The sequence below is a fragment of the Pteropus alecto genome, unplaced genomic scaffold (assembly GCF_000325575.1).
Source record: "Pteropus alecto unplaced genomic scaffold, ASM32557v1 scaffold87, whole genome shotgun sequence".
Classification (NCBI taxonomy): Eukaryota; Metazoa; Chordata; class Mammalia; order Chiroptera; family Pteropodidae; genus Pteropus; species Pteropus alecto.
The window spans coordinates 2,520,589-2,541,880 of record NW_006443225.1 but is presented as its reverse complement, the minus strand read 5'-3'; the positions used below and the strand labels follow the sequence as shown (position 1 = coordinate 2,541,880).

General features: G+C 36.8%; 1 protein-coding gene across 1 annotated transcript in view; it reads right to left on the bottom strand.

The window, feature by feature from the left end:
* XKR4 (XK related 4) overlaps window positions 1-21,246 on the bottom strand; it is a 386,852-nt gene extending 365,606 nt beyond the window's left edge. The window contains exons 1-2 of the mRNA XM_025041199.1: window positions 20,924-21,246; window positions 20,340-20,873 (exon numbers count right to left, since the gene is read on the bottom strand). Coding sequence (XP_024896967.1) covers window positions 20,340-20,873; window positions 20,924-21,147 — 758 coding nt within the window. The 5' untranslated portion in view covers window positions 21,148-21,246. The remainder of the gene's footprint in view (window positions 1-20,339; window positions 20,874-20,923) is intronic.
* Between the last annotated feature and the right edge of the window lie 46 nt (window positions 21,247-21,292).

Below are 21,292 nucleotides of genomic sequence, written 5' to 3'. Positions count from 1 at the left end.
TCTCCCCTCCATCCTCTACCTCTACCCACCAATTACAAAACACAATTTTACTCTTGAAATGTATCTGTTGAGTCCATGCCAGCCAAGATAAGTAGAGAAAGATTTATAACAAAGTATTAGGCCAGCCAGGATAAGTAGAGAAAGATTTATTACAAAGTATTAGATAGCTTGAAGAATTTCTAGGGTGATGTAGGAACCAAGCCTGGATGTTCCGTGGCCAGGAGCAATGCAGCTGGACAGTGACTTATGACACAACCTGAGACTTTACTTCCAGCGGCTCTGTTGTAGCTACCACCTGCCGCTCAGTATTTAGGACTATAGGAACAGGATATCACAATTTCTATCACAGTTTTCCCAGAAGAACAAAACATTTCCCAGCATAAAGCCATCACCTTAACTTGCCCACTTCATCATTCCGAATGAAACTTTTTGCTAGAACCTGGGGTCTCTAGCTGCATGATAGGATTGAACATGTTTGCTTTCTCCCTCCCTCCTTCCTTCTGTCTTTCTCTCTCCTTTCCTCCCTTCTTCTTTCCTTCCTGCTTCCTTTTTCCTTTTTTAAATTTTTCTAGTTCCTATCACGTAAGACACACTAGAAGGGAGCTGGAGTGGGTGTTTATTGAGCCAGTCTATAACATCTGCTAAGAACGAAGGGCTAAAAAAAGTCTCAACTTCCATAGTTAAAGATTACAGATAGGGTCTGCTTTGTAGGTGCATCCTGTGACATAATCCAAGATCTCGCACTTGCTTTTAAGAGACATAAGGCGGATGTTACATATTGAACAAATGCAAACAGAGCTTGAAAAGAAAGATGAAGTTCTTTAAGTGAAGTTGTTCATCTTTTCGCATTAATCTTTTCTGTGAACTGTCTATGTTTTTGCCCATTTTTAAGTGGCCATTGTTCATTTTTTTCTTTTTCTTTAATGTGAATTTTTATGTTAGGAGAAATAGCCCTTTGTAATATGTAATATGCATTACAAAGACATTTATCTAATGCGTCACATGTCTTTTGACAGTTTGTGGCCTGCATGTGTGTGAAAGAAGTTTACAGTATTAGTGGGCACACCAACATATTTGTAAAGACATGAAAACCAGCAAGTTAATATTGGTAGGCAAATTGTACTTCTTCTAGTTCTCACATACAATCTGTAGCCATTTGAAAAACACCTGTTAAATTGAATTTCTTTATTGGATCATATCGGTGTACTTATTTCTCCCATCAACACCATTATTCAGGAAAATGGCATCATCTTAAAACTTATAATTTATGAATGAAAAGTACTTTCATAGGATTAGCAGAGGCTAGGTACTGTCATGAATGGCTGCCTAGCATTCGGTAGGACCTTATTAAGTACTGCTAATGAATTGCTGAATATAATATTTCAAGCATGGATATATGAATTATTAATGAAGGAAATGATGGTGATCCTGTATTATGTTTAGGAATCTCAATGTAACTTTCCAGTTAAAAATAAGGATACTGCAAATAATGGTGTCTGTGTCTCAGAGAAGAAAATAGTAAAACCACAGTTGAATGTCCATGTTTCTTAGATGCTGAAAACTTCTGAAGTTCAACACTTACACTTATGCTATTGAAGAAATTGTCACAAAAATATATTTAGCTTTAAAAGTTTGTGAGAATGCTTTGCAAAACATAAGAGCTAAACCAAACTAGCATAGGGAGACACCAGATCACAATCGCTGCTACCACTGATAATGTCATCATCAATAATGGGCTTTAAATTTTATAGTATCCCTGGTGTTCAGAAACAAACTGGAAGGAACAGTGGAGGATGTACCAATCGAAGCATGTTTGCCCCGTCTTTGGGAAGGATATAGTATGCTCTGAAGGAACAAGAGGCTGCGGAGAAGAAACGGATGAACATTCTACTCGCTTCATTGGAAGAGCTGAGGAGAGGGCATAGTGATGTACCAGGAAGTTGACAGTAAATGAAAAACCAATGAGCACAGAAGGGATCACATTTAGAGAAAGCATGGTGGCCAGTAAGGGAAAGGTGGACCCATAATTCCTATCTAGGCAGGGTTAAAACAGGAGAGACATCTGTAAACTATTTATAAGTTATGATTATAGCATTGAGGAGAAGGAGACACAGTTAAAACATGGGAAACTATCTAGTTTTATAGATCATGGCAAAAAAATTAGATTTGGAGAGATTGCTATAAACGAATGGGCTTTATAGTTGACATGCATGCAAGCAAAAATTATGTGATGCTATGATTACTCTTGCCATTTGATTTTGTCTCATCAGAATTAAGTGTAAATTGTAGGTTATGGGTCTTAAAAAATGGTGTAAATTATATCTCTTGCTCACTCTTACTCCACAAAACAAAATAAGAATGGGACTACCTGGAGTAATAAATCACAGCTGCCACTGGGGAGCCTTGGGGGATGTTTCCTGTGGGACACACACTACAGGAACATATTATGCACAGTCAGGTTTCTGAGGCTGCTTCTGGGAAGGGGCAGCAAACCAGTAGGACCAAGTCTTCTATTTTTTAAAGGCCAGGATCATCTTGAGTTTGGGATGGAAGGTACACAGTTTTCTGAATGTTTAGCCACTCCTAAGATGTTCTCAAAGGGAACCAACAGGCAATAGATTATGCAGTATCTCTGCAAGCCAGAGGTTCTGAAGTCCTAGAGCCTACATCCTGGGGTCCATGTCAGTTCTCACTATAGAGAAATCCAGTCCTTCCATCCACTGCTCTGATATCAACTGCAAAATTCAACAGGGAAGGCATAAGGTGTGCTACAAGGGGATGTCCTGGGCATCATATGCTTTTATTTACGATGGATTAATTTCACAAGTAAAGTAGAGCATACAGAAATTAGGAATTTACCCAAGTCTTTCATTGGAATGAAAATAAAGTCCTCTAAGAATTTGCTGATTTTCATTTCATTCATTTCATCAACACATATGTATTAAATGACAATAATGGGCCGGGCACCATAATGTATGGTGGGGACACTGTGGTGAACAAACCAAAGTTTCTGCTCTTGCAAAGCACACATTCCAGAAAGGGCCAGAATTTACCAATGAAATTAACTAGTGTGAGTCTGATAAACCAAGCATTAATCTGAATAACTATTTTCTAAAATAAGCAAGAGATATTATTGTATTCATGCAAGCCAGTATGTAAATATCGGGTATGAGTGATCTCCCAAAGGCATTTTTACATACAGCTGATCCACACCCTGCCTTTCCTCTCCTCTCTCATCTTCCCAGTTCATTTTTCTCTCACTTCCCTAGGAGGCCCCCAATGTAAAAGCCTCAGGTAACTAAAGGTGTAATGAATAGTTTTTTATACAGAAAAAAAAAAGAAAGATAGCACATTGCTGCAAGTCACAGAATTTAGACTAGCATTCATATGAATTACATTTCTTCTGCTATTTTTATTGTATATCATCTTTATTCTTAATTCAATGGATTTCAGAGCTTTCATATCTATATCAGATTAAAACTTGAGTCTTTCTTTTAAGCACATGACGTGATTCTTAACATTCTGTTAATTCCTCTCAAAATGTGCCCACAGACTGCCCACTTACAAATCATCCCATTCTAATCAACAGACTTAGATATATAATCATGACAGAGAAGTACGAGTCCCTATCCCTTTCAAATCTTACAGGTCTCAACCAGATAGGATAACTGATTCTGTTAAATGAACTAAGTAAAGTTTTAATGTCCTTCTCAGCCAGACAGCTTTACTAGAATTGTCATTACACATCATGTAAAATTTTCAGTTTCATAAAAATTTGTATAAAATTTTAAAACCTCCAAAATTGGAGATATAAAGACAAATTTGAGAACATGTATTAAAATGAATATTTATGCATAATGCAGAGATATTTGACACTGATACTCAAGTTAGTTTTTATAGTACACATGAAACAAAAAAAATTATCCAATTATATCAATTAGGCTAAAAAGTGTTAAGATGCTCATCTTATTTGTTGGTTTAGTTGAATAGATGAGCATAAACTTGTAAATTCTTTATCTGCTTTTCAGAATTTCAAAAATAATTCAGATCAATTTTATCTAATCATTCAAATAAAAATTCTTACAATGCCTTCACAAAGGTAGAGAAATCAATTTTCTACCATTCAATTGTGTACAATTTCTATTCAAGTGCATTGGAGGCAAAGCCCAAGCTGAGCAGAAGTGAGTGAATCAGGCTGCTGCTATCTCAGGGTAATTGTTCAAATCTTTGGCAGAACTCTAAAGTATTTCAGAGAGAGAGAGAGAGAGAGAGAGAGAGAGAGAGAGAGAGAGAGAGAGAGAGAGAGAGAGAGAGTGTGTGTGTGTGTGTGTGTGTGTACACATGCACACGTTGGGCATTTTTTTCCCTGAAAAACAGAGAGTGTTTACCTCATGGTTACATTTAAAAAAAAATGACTAAGCAAATTTATAAACCTATGAAAACCATTAATTCCAAAGGTACATTAAAAAGGGACAAATTTTGTTCCAATAGTTTTTCTTTTATCCAAGTGAAAACAAACAGTTGGTTCCAGAAATCATGTGTAGATGTCTAGAAGAATAATTTCATAAAATTAAATGCATTAATGGAATAACTACAGTATTTCACTATAATTTGAATTTTTATTATTTTACCCATTTCTCATTTAATAATGATTATGAGATCTGTACTCTAAAGCATAGATCCTAATCAGCAAAACCCTCCAAAATTTTAGTTTAACTGTAATTTGGACAAGTTCATGGTATCTTAACTGTTTCTAGAAAAACATTTTGTGCCCTGGTTCACTAACGTTGTTCTCTCAATTGAGGGAGAGGTATTTGGCACATGGTAGGTTCTCAAAGTTATCAAATGTGGGAATGTAAAATGGTTCAGCCACTTTAAAAGATAGTGTGGCAATTTCTTACAAAACTAAACATTCTCTTCTTATAAGTGCCAGCAATTGTGTTCCTTGGTATTTATCCAAATGAATTGAAAATTTATAACCACACAAAACCTGCACACAAGTGTTTACAGCAGCTTTATTCATAATCTTTAAACTTGGAAGCAACCAAGATGTCCTTCAGTAGGTGAATGGATAATTTCAGTACATCACACACTGGAATATTATTCAGTGCTAAAAAGAAATGAGCTATCAAGCCATAAAAACATATGGAGGAACCCTCAACACATATTACTAAGTGAAAGAAGCCAATCTGAAAAGGCTACATGCTATATGATTCCAACTACATGGCATTCTGGAAAAGGCAAAACTAGGGATAGAGTAAAAAGATCAGTGGTGCAGAGGGTGGGGGTGGGGGAGGCAGGGATGAATAGGTGGAGCACAGGGGATTTTTAGGGCAGTGAAACTGTTCTGTATCATACTGTAATGGTGAATAGATCATTATGCATTTGTCGAAACCCATAGAATTTACAACACAAAGAGTAAACTCCAGTGTAAAGTACAGACTTTAGTTAATGAAAATGTATCAGTGTTAGTCCATAAATTATATAAAATATACCACACTAATATATGAAGTCAATTACAGGGGAAACTGGAGGTGAAGGGACGTATATGAGAACTCTGTACATTCCATTTATTTTTTTTTTCTGTAAACCTAAAAATGCTCAGAAAAAAATAAAGTTTACTCATTTAAAAAAATTTTAAATTTAAAAAGTTGTCAAGTGAAGATGTACTGAAATTAAAGAGGTCAGTTGAGTCTCAAAAGTAGCTTCTTCTGAGGAATCTTTACTGAGCCAAGTATCAAAGATGGAGCATTCACCATATCCTAACAATGTGAAGGACCCCGCCCACTCAAGGAATAGCCCCTCACCAATAGAGGTCTGGAAAAGATAGAGGTCTGGAAAAATAGAGGTCTTTTCCAGGTCAAAGTTTACCTACCTACCAGGAGAACAGAAGTTCATTTCCTAAAGTAAGACAGGGAAATCCAACAAAAAGCTAAAATAGCATCTAGAGCCAGGGGAGTGGAAGAAAGGGAAAATCGAATTTACAACTAAACTTTTTTTAGGCTCAACAAGAAACCCTCAAATGAATAGCTGTCAGTCACCTTTGGCTCAGGAGGTTAATCAGCAGGCTCATTACTAAGAATCTCTAATTAACTTCTGCGAGGGGAGTTTCCTAGCTAACTAGTGTTGACTATAAAAGCAAATCCTCTTTTTGACACGCAAATGTTAATGCACTATTGTAAAAGTTCAGGGTAGTTATTACTGAGTTGTCACAGGCCCATTAATTATCCACTATACTGTATTTAGCTTTACTTTGGTAAATCTTTTTTAATTGCCCAGCCTACATTTACAGAGCATCTTCATTTAACATGCTCCCAACTCTGTTTATATTTACGCCTTTTCCAATAGCCCATTAAATAGAGTTCCTAACCAGTACTCAGAATCTTTAGTGAGAAGCAGCCAGCACACTTAAGTGCTTTAATTTCACTCACTCATAACAGAGCATTTTAAAGTTCCAAATATTTTTCAAGTCTACCACTCACTCACATTTCCTTTTCCCTGCCTCTGAAGAGTGCAGGACACTTCCTTCTCCAACATTTCAGACTGTGAGTCAATCTTTCTCACTGCTACAAGGTAATTGTTTGAAAACACACATCTGAACGTGTTCTCTGAGTCTCTATTCACCAACAGAATCAAGTCCAGATTCCTTAGGAAAGCACCCAAGGCCCTGGTTAATTTGGCTCCAAAATCGCAACTCATCTGCTGACCTTCTTTCTGCCACATCTTCTGCTTCAGCCCTTTACAGAACACATCATACGTGTTTTTGTCTCTTTTTTCCTTTCTGTTTGGAGTTCTCTTAGGTCCCACTCATGTTAGTCCCTGCTGAAACCTTCCAGATAGAGAACTCTCTGCCCCGCCAAACAATTTGATTCCTGCTTTTGTTGATGATACCTGACCCTCCAGGGTATAAACAGTTGTAAATGAGAGGTCATCTTGCAGGACAGTGAACACCTTTAAGTCAGGGAGCACATTTCATGAACCTTGGTGTGCTCAGAGCCAGCACACAGTGAATGCTTGGTAAATATTTATTAAATAAATAAATGAGCGCCTATATGTTCATTTCAGCATTATTTATAATAGCCAAGATATGGAAGCAAACTAAGTACCCATCGATAGATGAATAAACAAAATGTGGTACATATACACAATGCAATATTACTCAGCCATAAAAAAAAAAAATGAATGAAACTTACCATTTGCAATATGAATGGATCTAGAGAGTATTATGCTAAGTGAAAGAAGTCAGATAGAGAAAGACAAATATCACGTAAATTCACTTATATATGGAGTGTAAAGAACTAAGTAAATGAACGAACCAAACAGAAACAAACTCATAGATACAGAGAATAAAAAGTGTAAACTTCTAATCATCAAAGAAGTCACGAGGATGTAAACTATAGCACAGGGATTGCAATCAATAACATAGTAATAACGATGTATGGTATCAGATGGGTACTGAACTTACTGGAGTGATCATTTCATAAGGTATATAAATATCTAATTACTACATTGCAGACCTGAAACTAGTATAATATTGTATGTCAAGTGTAATTGAAAAATAATTTTAATAAAAATACAGAAAAAAATGAATGAATGAAGGCATTTTCACTCCAGACTCTCTGAGTTTAATTAAATCATCTGTTCTTTCCAGCATATTTTAATCTACATGACCAGATGAGTACATAGAAGAAAATCATGAGAAAAATAACAGTGATATAGATATGTTTCTGAGAGCATGTTACTTGGGGTAAAAAAAAAAAGTCCAGCAAATCAGAACCCATTTAATGTCATGAACATTAAAAAACATTTGAAAATCATTCAGTCTCTCTGGAAAAACCATACTTTGTAAAGATGCCATTGAATTAAAAAGAAAAATACTGCAAACTTTTCATGGAATGCCATCCCCCCAAAAAGTTACACTAAGACTGCAGTTGGTAAGCCCTTTCAAAGCAAATCATGTCTACTTTGGAGGGATGTCTTTTAAATAGGCACAGGGGAATTCTTTTGATTTTTAGAAATGAACATTTAGAATTACTTTTATAAAGATTCTGATTCTAAAAATTTTTGAATTGTGTGCACTTGAGAATGAATTTTCTAGCACTTGTATATGCTAGAGTTGGACCTCTAAGACAGGTCTTTGGAGTTGAATTTGAAGCTACGTCCTGTAGATGTAAATTCTGCTGGTCTCAGAGGGAGAGATGAGACTGAAAGAGGGGCCTGCCTTGCATGCCTGTAGTTGGATTTATAATTCATAAGCAGATGTAGGATAGAATGTTGATGTGTGCAAAGCTTGACTGCATGCAGACTGAAGATACAAATACAGGTTAATTACATGCTATTCACATGGGACTAAAACCTACTTCATATTCTTCAGTGTCATGATTTCTCAATGGAAATAACATGTATTTTACCAGTAAATATAAAAAAAAAGTGACACGTTATGGATAAAATTGATCCATAATCTCCAAGTTTGAAGTTCAGTGTGAAATATCAATCCTCTGAGTAGTTTATCAGAAAACTAGCCCAGAACAATAGAACATAAATGTTGTTCCCCACGTAGATATTCAATAAGGTGTATAAAAAGAGTTGATATGCTCCAATTAGCTACTATGTTTCACAGAACTGTGGATCCGGAAGGGCCTTTAGAAATTATTTGATGTTTCCCACTCACCATTTTATAGTTGAGAAATTTATAGCAAAGTCAAGAATCAAAGCTGAAGTCCCTTTATCAGGTGTATCCCTTTCCTGGTAGTCGGAGGATAATCTCATCATTGGTCTTCACTAATTCCCACTGATGTCACAGTAAAATTGAAGTCATTGTGGTTTTCAGTACAGTCACCAGTCTCAAGGGGCTGGAAATGCTTGTCTGGGGGATTCTCTTGTATTATGTGGAGTAGGAAGATATAGTGGGGAAAAACATGAGGTTTGGAAGCCAGAGTCATGAATGTGAGTGCAGTACTTGTTGCTTAGTACTTGTATTCACTAGGGCAAGTGTCCTACCTTCTCTGAACCTCAGTCAGTTCATCTTCGAATGGGAACAATAATATCTACCTTGAGAGGCTGATGAGAAGATTGATGGTTTAATATGAGTGAAAGTGCTTGCCAAGCTCGAATGGCACCTGCAAAGATTTCATCTTTATTGTCATCGTTAAATACTATTTATTAAACTACCAAATAACCTCAGCGCATCAGTAGGCCTTAGGCAAGGCAGAGAGCAGGGAAGACAATGGGCTTTACTCACATTAAAGATTTTATCTCCCAAAGAGTCAGCTTTTACCAGTAGGTAATCTTATTTGCAAAATCCATTAAGTCAACCTGCCTCAGCAGTGAAACCACTCACCGTGGTAAGTTCCCTGGTAACTTCTAGTAAAGTCTTAAATTAGTATTTTGAAACATTTAACTTTGAATTTTCCTCCTCTCACTTCTCAAGATCTGAGTTTTGACATTATTGAGAGAAGCTCTGTCCAAAAGAAAAATAATGCAAGCCATATATGTAATTTTAATTTTCTGGCAGTCATATTTAAAAAGTGAAAAAAAAATCAAAAAAGATGAAATTAATTATAATACTACATTTTACTTAAACCAATATATTCAAAATGTTATTGGCTCAACATATAATTAATATAAAAATTATCAGTGAGATATTTATCATTCCCTCTTTTTTTTTTCCACACTAAGTCCTCAGAATCCCCCAGGTATCTGACACAACACATCTCAGTTGGGAATAGCAGCCTTTCAAATGCTCAACAGCCATGTGGAGCTAGGAGCTACCATATTGAAAAGCCGTACAGGTCCAGAGCCCAGCAGGGTGACCACACCTACCAATAAAGCAGACAGAGAAAAATGAACTTAGTGACTCTCCATGGAAACACTTAAGAACACTGAAGGAAACAATCACGTCCCAGCCCATAGATGGAGGAGGGAACCTTAGCAACAAAAGTGATGGCATAGCAACACCAGCTGTTGTAGAGAAGGAAAATTAGAAAACCATTAGTTTGAAAAGGAGCACTTCTGGAAAGGTCATCCTTTTATATTTTGTTTAATGTGAAATAAGGAAGCTGATGATACATCTACACAAATATACAATGTATAAGGCACCATTCTCATTATCTCTTTATTCTGCAATACAGACACTGACATATTTTGTCATATTGCTGAATGTTATATTTCTCACTTAAGAAGATAAATAGTAAAGTATGAAATCAGGCTGAACCATCATATTTTTCCCATGGTATGGCCAGTCTTGTGGGCCTTATAGGTCTCTGTGAGGAACTGAATTGCATAGAGCAGGTTGAACATCGGAAAGCTTTCCATACTATTTTATAAATATACCCTTCCAACTCTTGCAGGCTTGGAGTGCTAATTCCATTTTCTGGTGGAGTCCTGCTTTTGGCTTTGCTGTAATATGTTTCATCATGAGGGTCAATACAATTATCCCACTCCTACCCTCTGATGATGGGATAAAATTCTCCATTTTTATTAGTTTTTCTCATGGCTAATTTTTTCTTCCTCGGGTTAATAAATGCATACCTTATCTACAACACCCTCATCTGTTAGCAGATCAGAGACTGGAACTCAATAATAGTTTCCAGGGCATTTGGACATGCTTCTTTGATAAAAACTTCAAGTTTCTTCCCCCGTACTCATTTTATTCCGACCCTATTTCAAAGTAGATAGATATTATTATATCCTTAAATAATTGTAACTATTGGTTACTTTTCAGAAGTATAGACACAGCTAATACTTATGCTTTAATTAGGATGTTGTTACGTTACCTGTTCCTGTCTAGAACTTTCAAACCCGGCCATCGTCAAATCAGGAAAAGTCCCGTAGTATATCTGTGACTGCTACTTTGAAATAGTAATACATCTCCTGGAAATATGAAATCCTATGGCACATACATCCTAATTTATGTTATGATAACAGGCCCAAGTGTTGTAAATTTCTTTGAAGAATCTTTTGGAATTGACTTACATTTTAAAAATGATTATTATTAATTATACTTTTGTAAAAAAGGAAATTAATTAAGGAGCTGAAAGCCTCTCAAAACAAAAGAAACCTTTACAAATCTTTCCCACTGCTTTCCTAAAGGATCATTTCTTCATTGTTATGTTATAATGATATAGTGATTATGCCATGAACTAATGATGGAAATTATGAGGGACCATTTTGTTACTATTACTGATACAACGGTTGCTTTTGTTTGGGTTATTGACTCTCTGCTACTGTAAAAAAAGACCTGAAAAGTAAAGAATTCAGTCCAAAACTGATATCTTTATTCAGATTATTATCTGAGCTGCAGAAAGAAGAATTCAGACAGCTTTTTACATGGATGAAATTTCCCAGATTAGTGTTCCAGAAAGGTGACTTTGTCCTTCTTAAATAGGGTGTATATTATGGTAAGTCAAATTCTATTCACTATAGATCCTACTTTTTATATATATGTGTGTGTGATTTTCTGTTTGATTAATCTTCACCCACTTCACACACTGCCCATTGCTTTGTTTATATAGAGGATTCTTTTGACAGGAAAAACAAGGCATGTGCATAAATTAAACAAAAGAAGTAGAATTGATTTAAACAGACTACTTATGAACCATGAGGATGAGGAAATAGTTTAACATACTTCAGATAATTTTAAAATAACTGCTTTGTTTTAACATTTAAAAATCTGAAATGTCACAGGACTGAAAACTGTTCAGTTTCACAAACGATCTCTAATATCCTAGAGATTCAGGGCAGTTCCTATCTAGGAGAGGTTAATGCTTCCTTCTCTTCTTCTAGCAAAGTGTAATATATCCCTATTAGTTAACAAGTACAGCCCTCAATACAGTATCTTTGTACAGTTTAAATTCAATTTCTAGCATATTAGGTCAGTGACAGTGTAGCCCAGGACAAGCTTTTAATTTCAAAGCAAATCTAGCTCTGACAACAGCCTTCTCACTGACGTAACAGATAGTTCTTTTTCAGCCTGCGAGGCATTGCTCATATTTGTTAATCATAGCACTCCAGTTGTGCATATCTTACTACATAAAATGTAGATTGCAATTTTATCTTCCTAAGTCTATATGGCATATATCTTAGAATTAGTAATATGTAACAATTTTATCCTTAGCTTCAAATACTTATACATATTTTTGTGAAAATGGTTTCATTAGATTATAACTGAAATTCATAAATGACTCAAAATAAGTTACATTATACAAAGCTTAAGATTCTCTCTTCATTTATAAATAATACCAGTCCCTGAGGCTCAGACACTAATATTATCAACTCCAGAAAATGACTTGCATAGACAAAGAAATGCTGCAACACTGGACTTAGAAGAATACGTATAGAATTTCTGGTGTATATACTCTGGGGACTGCAAACAAAATAATTTCAATATGATCAAGATCAGAATTCTAGACCTGCAACACCCTTGGGTATTATTTTTTGACCAATCACATCCTATGGATGGAAAACTAAGACCAAGAAAAAGGAAACCAGAAGAAGCTCTAAAGTGTGTGGGGCCCTAAACGTGCTATGTCATCTACATGTGTTGTTTCATGAAACTCAGAGCAGTTAGGTAACCTCCCTGGAGTCTGAACTCCGGAGTAGCCAAAGTATCTCTCTGACTTTCCCTTTAGGACAGCTGCCTCTCTAAATAAGAAACATCATTGATAGTCTATGACCTTCTCCCTTCGTCTTAGGATTAGAAAAGATAGAATGGTGTCATTCATACCACTTCTTATCTCTAGCGAACTTCTGGACTGATTTATTTAATTTTTAACCCTTCTTCAGTTTTCCTTGCAATCAGCAATCTTTACTAGTTCTACACATAAATTAGACACAGAATTAATGTTTTACGGTGATAAAAATTAAGTGATGAGTGGTGGTGAGAGTTAGTGGAAGCTTCAAACTTTCTTTGAGTAGATAGATGAGAAGCACCAAAACTCATACATATATTCTCAGACAGTCAAGAGTAGGTAAGAGTTAAGGGAAAATATCTATTCCAAAGCTTCCCTAGTCTGACTCTTCTGTCAGCAAGAACAGGAATGCTGAATTGGGCTTCTAGATTCATCTTTCTCAGAGGATAACTGGTACTTTGTGAAATTTAGCCCCACTTTTCTAATACTAGTAATCTAAAAAAGAGCTGGGGTGATTTGTTTTATCCTTTCTAAATAGCATTGCACCTTTTCCAATTCACTGTGCCACGAGAAACTCAAGAAGCAACCAAGGAGCAAGTTCAGCCACACTCTCATAAAGAAGAAAGAATAATGCCTGGGCCTCCCTCATTGGTCAGCAAATATTCACTGAGCATGTATGCTTACACATGCAAGTTTCACACCCACTGGAATGACTTCATGAGGTCTTGCTTTGGTCCTTCTTTCCAATTAGCCATGTCAACAGTTACTAACGCCACCCTTACACAACTGGAAAGAAGTCAGTTGGTGTGGTGGTAGGAACAATGAAATGCTATTCAAAATAATATTTCTTGTTGAGAATTACTGAATGCGTCTTCCCCTGAAATCCATCTACATATTACAACTGTTTTATAAGATTACATCTGATAAACAATTTCTCTTGACTAGAACCACAGTGCACCTTACATTTGAAAATGTATAAGAATAATAAATTCAATTCTAATTCCTAGCCTTCCTTCCATAGGCCTAGTTGGTGTGTCGTGCAAATTCTAAAGCAAGTTGTGGAAATATGCTAGTCAGATTAGCCAGAGAGTCTATATAAAGGGAATCAATTTATTTATCTGTTACTCGGTGACTGGTGCAATTTAAATTCATAGATAGACAATTTCACTCAAACTGTAAAATAAGGAATCTATTTAATAGCAAGGTGTGCGCCTGGATATTCAGATATTAAGATATTTTTTGTAAGTGACTGAGCAAAGACCTTGAAACCTATTGACCCAAGGATTTGTGGACACTGTTCAAAAATGACAACATAGATTTGTATAGGTATTACTTTCAGCTACTCTATGAAGGTAGTCTGCAATTCTGTTAGAGTGTAACAAGTATACAAATTTTATTACCCTTATAAAGCAAACTGTATAGTTTAAGTGGAAAAAATTACAATCTTGGTACTTATTATTGCAAAGGTACTGAAAGCTACCACATAGATTTATGCATAAATTATTCCAACTCATACAGACACCCAAGTCAATGCACAGAGGACTGATTACATGTGGATTTATATGTTAACTAAGACAGAGATTTAAATACCAAGCCCAGCACTCCAGGATGTTGCATAGATTTTTGATATTCCACAGAAGATACTGGGTCCATAAACCAATGAATAGATTTCCAAGGGACAGAACTGTAATATTTCAAGCAAACTCCTATTTCTTTACCCATGTAATAGCAAGAGTCAGTCCACTATGTTTGGAGCAGCAAGTAATGATGGAAATTGACATAACATTTCAGGGCTGGAAGATGATCTAGTTCAATACTCTGTATGATAGTTAAAGTCTCTTCTTCTGCAACTCTGCCTACAGTTTTCCAATCTGTGTTTAGATACTTTAGTGAAGCAGACCTTACTGCTTCTAGGGAATCTTAACTGATCTTGGGATTCCTTTGGCCACTTAAAAAAATTCTTCCTCGCATTAATTCAAAATCTCTTCCTATAGGTCCCATCCATTATGTCCTAGAGGGCCTACATAAAAGTACATTGCCTCTTCCATATTACAATCTTTCAGTGCTTTCTAGAGAGTTCTCAAGTTTTCAGGCTTCTATTCTATCTAATCATCTTCAGTTTCATCAACCATTTTTCTTGTTGCTTTTACCCTCCCACATCAATATCGAATTCTAGCTTAGAATCTGCTCTGAACTACATAACCTAAAGGGGAAAATATTTAAAATTCTCTGTCTGTTTCTACATATGCAAATGAAAGAGCTACCCCAAAGATTATTCTGAGGATAAAATAAGAAAAAAAAAGACATGGAAGACCTCTGAAAATTGAAAAATATTACAAAAATATAAGAAACAAGTTTCTAAGGACTAGGAAACCTAAATTTCAGTAAGGTGAAGACCACAGTTTCCTAAAATATCTCCTCAAAAACCAGCACAATATAAATATTTGCTAAGAATTTACTTCAGTATAAATACAGGTAAAAATTTCAACCAACCTGCTTTTCTGAAAAACAAATTTTCCACCATGTTGGGTCTATTTAAATGCCCCAATTATATGTAAACTTGATCCTTTTAAAATCAGTTAATTTCCATAACTAAAAGAGATGTAACTGAGTTAGAGAAGACTTGATGACATATCCTCAGAAACTTTCAACTGTTTGCCTTTCTTTTGGGTAAAACAACGTCTCAATACTTTAACACCCCTCTACCTTATAATCCTTCAGTGGTTCCTCAGTGCTTTCAGAATAAAATCTAAAATGTTTTCATTGTCAAATCCAACTAATTCTCCATCCTAATCTCTAGCTACTATCTCTCACTCACTCTCTATTCAAAGCACACAATTAACCTGCCTTGTTCTTTCTTGCCCCTCTGCCTTCACATATAGTCAGATTCAAGACTTCATAGCCAATGCCCCACTTCATTCAGGCTCTAGAAATTCTTATCCAAACTGCACGAGTGTTTGAGTTTCCTGTTTCTACCACAGCGCTTATTTTCTTGTATTGAAATTGTTTGTTTACTTTTTTCTTCATCATTAGACAGTAGATTCCTTGAAAGGAGATGAATATTTTATTCATCTTGGGATAATCTGTAATTAGTACAGTGCCTTGCATAGAGTAGGTATCCAATATATGATGGCAAAATAAATTAATATGCAGTAGAGGGAACACAAATATACAGAAAATAACCATTCAATAAATCTAGGAAAGGGCATAGATCTTGCCTGATCTATATCAAAATTCAGAATAAATGCAGAATCAATAAAGCCCTTTTTCAATAGTTCAAGGGATAATCCATATGTTCTCTATTTTCCTACCCTTTGCTATCTCTAGAACCTCTTTATCATTTTCAAAGCACTTTCCACTTGTTCACAGACATTATGCCATTTAATCATTAATGCCACTACAAGATCATGTGACTCAGCGGGGATTCAATACAACAACCTCAGCATATCCAAATGGTATAGTACGAGGAGCACCAGACTTAGAGAGTCAGACAATCTGAGCTCAAGTTCCTGCTCTGCATTTTAATGATTAGTGTATTATTGGAAAGATCTCCCACTTTGCCACCCTCAGTGAAGGTAAATTGTTACTTTTATACATTATTGTCCTTATTATCCAAGTTGACATTTGGAGGTAGCTAATTGAGCCAGAAAGAACACAGACTTCAGGGCAAGGCAGGCCTGATTTTGACTCCTAGCCACATGGCATGGGTGATCTTGTGCCAACTGCTTAATCTCTGAGCCAGTTTCTCATATATAGAGATGCTAATAATTTCCTATTAGGTTATTATAAAACTTAGATAAGGAATATAAAAATATCTGTAGATTTTTTAAGTGCCATATAAATTGTTATTATTATTCTTTTTTTGGCCAGGTTTAAGAATGGCATGGAAAAACATTTCTCAAAGTGCTTTGTGTGCTGGTGATCACAAGAGTATTTAATAGGGGGTTCTTTAAATAGTTAACTGCACATTAACTTATTAAAAGCTCTGAGAAGTCCAGCTGTAAAAAGATCTCTTTAATTCCGTTTAACCTGTTATTTTCCCAGTGTATTTGAACATGGAATATACTTTAATACTTTGTGGAATACGGAGCATGAGAAGAGAAGAAAAAGCTGTTTTTGGCTAGGTCTCTACCCGACCCCACCACCCCCATGACTCTCATGATAGATATTCAGAAACAAAAACTAAACTAGTAAAAATAGTAAATATTCCCCTACTTTAGCATCTATTGATTTACTGTTTGCAATGTGCATATTTGCTAGAAAACTAAGTATGTGCATACAAACATAGGAGAAATTCATGTAGAATTTTAAGAGTAAATCATAAATTCTAAAGGAAGAAGACATCTAGATATAATTGATGAGTATGAAGACAAAAGGGTGTTCTCATTGGGCATTTGTGATTCTCACTGGCTGAACTACACGCAGTAACTTCTGGAATAATATGAAATGAACAAGAAAGAAAAATCCGTTCTCATTCATTCACAGGCATAGTTCCTTTAAAGACACAATTGCTCTTTTCACATTGTAGCAAAAGTTCACTTCATTATTTCAAATGGCTCTTTCCCACCATCAACTCTTGTGACTTTAAAAGCTGTCATTAATTTCCCATTAGTAAATTTTAATTGAAATGAATGTATCATTTGCTTTCAGCAGTTGCATTTGTAACAAATGTATAAATAAATGCAAATCTTGTCCAAAATGTTTAAGATAGCTATTTCCGAACAAGCAAACACTTTGATGTTATTTCAAAGGATTTTATTTATAGAAAGCTTTTAGAATCTGGCCCTTACCTAAAGTAACTAGAATTTCATGGGGATACAATGCACAGTACCAACCTAGCTAAAATCCATTTTATTGATCTTGGAAAGTAGCATGTTAAAACATGAATAATGACCTCTGAGCTTTGAACTACTCAGTACCCTTGTGTTTCTGCAATATTTATGGACAACACACTGAAAAGAAAAGCTAGAAGAGGCATAGGGATACTCCTAATTTAAGAAATTATAGTGGTTTAGTACAATAATCCGAGATTAATTGCATTTCACCAGCTTATTATCAAAGATGCATCTACCCAACCCCCAAAGTTCTACTCAGGTAGTCTACGCTTAGAGAAGTTGAAATAATTTAGGATGCATCTGAGTGTTAAATTTCATGAACTTTGTGATCCAATTTCAATTTCCTACATTAGGCCTAATTTCCATTTTGTTTTAAAAAAAAAGAAAATGAGGCTGAGTCTCAGATCATGCTCTGCCAAGTTACCCCACTATCCCCCAAATATTTTAACCACAATCCAGGAACAGTTAGATAATACAGATTTACATATTAAATACATTATTCTGAAAATGTAGATAAATATCTGAAAATATTTCCGACAACACTTCAGATGACCATGTGTTAGCAGAATGAACTTTAAAGTCTTTAAGGAAAACATCGTTGACATGCTTAACAAAAAGGAGTCATGTGTGACCCTGTTTCTCCAAGGGTTGGGTCAGTTAATGCAGTTGTCCGACAGCCTGTGGTTTTCCTTCTGCTTTCAGCCTTACTCTTCTATTCCTCCTCCCCCTTGATAGCTTTTTTTGGATGGCTAGTTGCCCTAGTGGCTGTGGTCTCACTGAGATGTGTTTAGGTCCTTTTCTTTCTTATTTATTTTTCTCTTTCTGCATTTTATGACCTGAAATAATAAACATCACTTTTAATTGAGAAAATGTTTGCTGTAGGTCTAATAAATACAATTATAAGTAAAATAACTTCTTCAGTTCACAGAATTTGATATCAGATTTGTCAAAAAGTATCAATCTTTGAGAAACATGGATAGTTCTTCAGTTAATAGAATTGAGAAGTGTTTGCACTATTACATAAATCTAGAAATTTTACAGGTGATTAAAAATATGTGATTTCCAAATACTGCATAAAGTTTGCAGAAGTTAATAAATGGATTCTTAAGCTTCATTTACTGCATTATCAGATTAAAAATGCTAATTATATGCATCCTCGCCACGAAATAATTTCACTAATTAAAACAAGCATTTGAGTTTTTCATCAAACTTGAAAGAGCACCAAGCTGTAAGTTTTCACAATAGTCAAATGTGGGAAATATAGCTATCACATTTAACCGACATTTCAAAAAGTCCTTTGAGCTCAAAATATGGAGGCTTCCAATATTAATTTATCTACAGCATATTATATACCACTTTTCCAGAAAGTACCTTCTTAAAAATAAAAGTTTCGCAATCTGAAATATCACTGTCTAGGCAATGCTTATCCTGTTTTTCAAAGCAATGGTCCCAGGAAAGTTTGCAAAATAATTATACTTGCTCTTCTCAGTGAAAACAGCATTGTGCACCATAAATAAAGTTTTTAGTTCTGTTCTACAAATTTTGAGTTGTTTCCACATGGCATATACTTCAGCATAGTTAATGACTTATAATGTTTTTTATTGCAAAAAATAACTACCAATTAACTTGGAAAGGATGGTGACATAGCAGAACGTAGACCCATATCAGTGCACTTGCTAGGAAGTTTCATTTGCCACATACTTAGTAAGGCATTTTAAACCATAAAAGCTCTAAGATGTTAGCATCTAAATGCTTTGATATAAAGAATTTTTGTAGGTGTAAAATATTGCTTCAAAGCTATTAAAAACATATAAAACTCTGAGAAACACAGTCCTGAGCATACCATTTATTTCATTATATTCCTAAATCTAGGCAATGACTGCTCATTGATGGTCCTTCCATCCAATAAGTTTAGCCTTGTATTCTAGTTTGAAAGTGGAAGTGATATCTGTGTAAAAAGACTTGGTAGATAAGATGACAAGTAGCAAAGCAGTCAATGAAGATGCCAAATACAATTAAAGTGTAAAGATGCACCACCTCTTTTCCACGGGTTCTTAGTTATATGAGAAATAAATATGGAGATATTGAAGGATAATCAGAAAGTGCACCATAAAATGAAGTCTGGGTTCCATAAAGTGTACTTACTCATTTTTGGAGGTAGATATAGATATTCTCCACAAAAGACAACCTCTTTACTTAGAGCACAGTACTTTTCTAGCAGTGATAATTAAAATGTGGGTACTTTTGAGCATCGACTTCTATCTAATCAGAATTAGCAATTTTTCTCAGGGAACAAAAGAAGTCATCCAAATTGCAACATACACCTCGAATTCAACATAATAAAACAAGAGATTTTTAGAAGATGTGACAAGAAGTTTCTCCCATTCACTTAAACAGTATCACTAAAAATGGGAGGGGGAAGGATTGTAGCATATAGAGAGAAGCTAGTGAAGCAGAGTGGGAAAAGAGAAGGAATGAGGAGATCAAAATCATTTTGTTGCCTTTCCCTTGTTTCTCACTTCCCTCCCACCTTGGTTGTGGATCACAAATTTTAAAAATGCAAAACCCAGTTAAAAAAAAAAAAAAAACGGAGGCTGATTCAGATACAAATGTAGAGAGAGAAGGAAGGCTGAGGCCCAGAGCCTCACTCAGGGAGACCCAGTGAGCCAAGAAGAACGTGGAAGCATCTCCATGAAAACGCCCAGGCTCCAGAAGTTTACTGTGGGGTCTTATCTAGGTGGGGCCTTATTTTTTTTTAAGAGTGTGACTAGGGTTACTACCACAGCAACCCTAAACGATTTTCGTGCAAAAGCAAAGCAGTGGGGATGTAGTAGCAGCAGCAAATCTCCCTCTTCCCCCACCCTTGATACGGTACCTCCAGATTTGCCCGAGCTGCAAGATGTGGATGAGTGACTGCAGGAGCCAGATGCAGAAGGAGCAGGAGGCAGACCTGTGTTTGCCGCTGGCCCCAGTGGCCCCGCTGCTGTTGCTGCCACTGTTGGTAGCGGCGATGTTGCTCTTGCTGGCGTTGGATGCCTGCCTTTGCGGCGTGGAAGGGCGAGCCTCGCCTTCTGCGGCTGCAGACCCACTACTAACCATGGTCTTGCACTCGGCTCCAGGCTGCGGGTAGCTGGAGGCGGCGGCAGCTGTGGCGCTGTCCTCGGTGCTGAAATCGTGCACAAACCAGCGGAAGCTGAACACCTGCACCGAGAGCGAGCCGAGCACCACGAAGAAGAGCGTGAGTCCGAACCACCAGCGCTGGCCGCGCAAGTAGTAGTCCACGGCGAGCCAGATGTCCGTGCCCACGTCCGCGAAGTACACGGCCACGGCGGCCAGGATCCAGAGGCAGTCCCACAGCGAGTAGCGCCGCTGTTCCCTGCCCAGGCGCAGGCACAGCGCCACATCTTCTCTCACTATTAAGTATTTCCATCTCCGTAGTGGCAAAAGAAGTCCCAAGACATAAAGCAGAATACCACAGAGTTAATCGCCGCATTCTGCGAACAGCCGCCGCCGTCCGGGCAGCAGCCGCCCCCAGCCGCCTCCTCGTCCTCGGCTCCCGACCCCGACGGCAAGCCCGGAGTCAACCCTTGCACCGAACCCGAGTGGTCCGAGTTCTGCAGCGGGGTGAACGCCACGTCGCTGCTCTTCTTCATTTTCAGCCTTCCGTCTGATTTAGCGGCCATGATGCCTCCAAACTGGAGAGCCCTCCTTTATCTGACACCTTTCCTCGCTGTCTCCTCCTCCCGCCACCTCCTCGCCTCGCCTCGGCTTCCCTCCCTGGCGGCGCGGCTCCCCCTCCTGCTGCTCCTGCGCCGGCTCTCCTGCCGC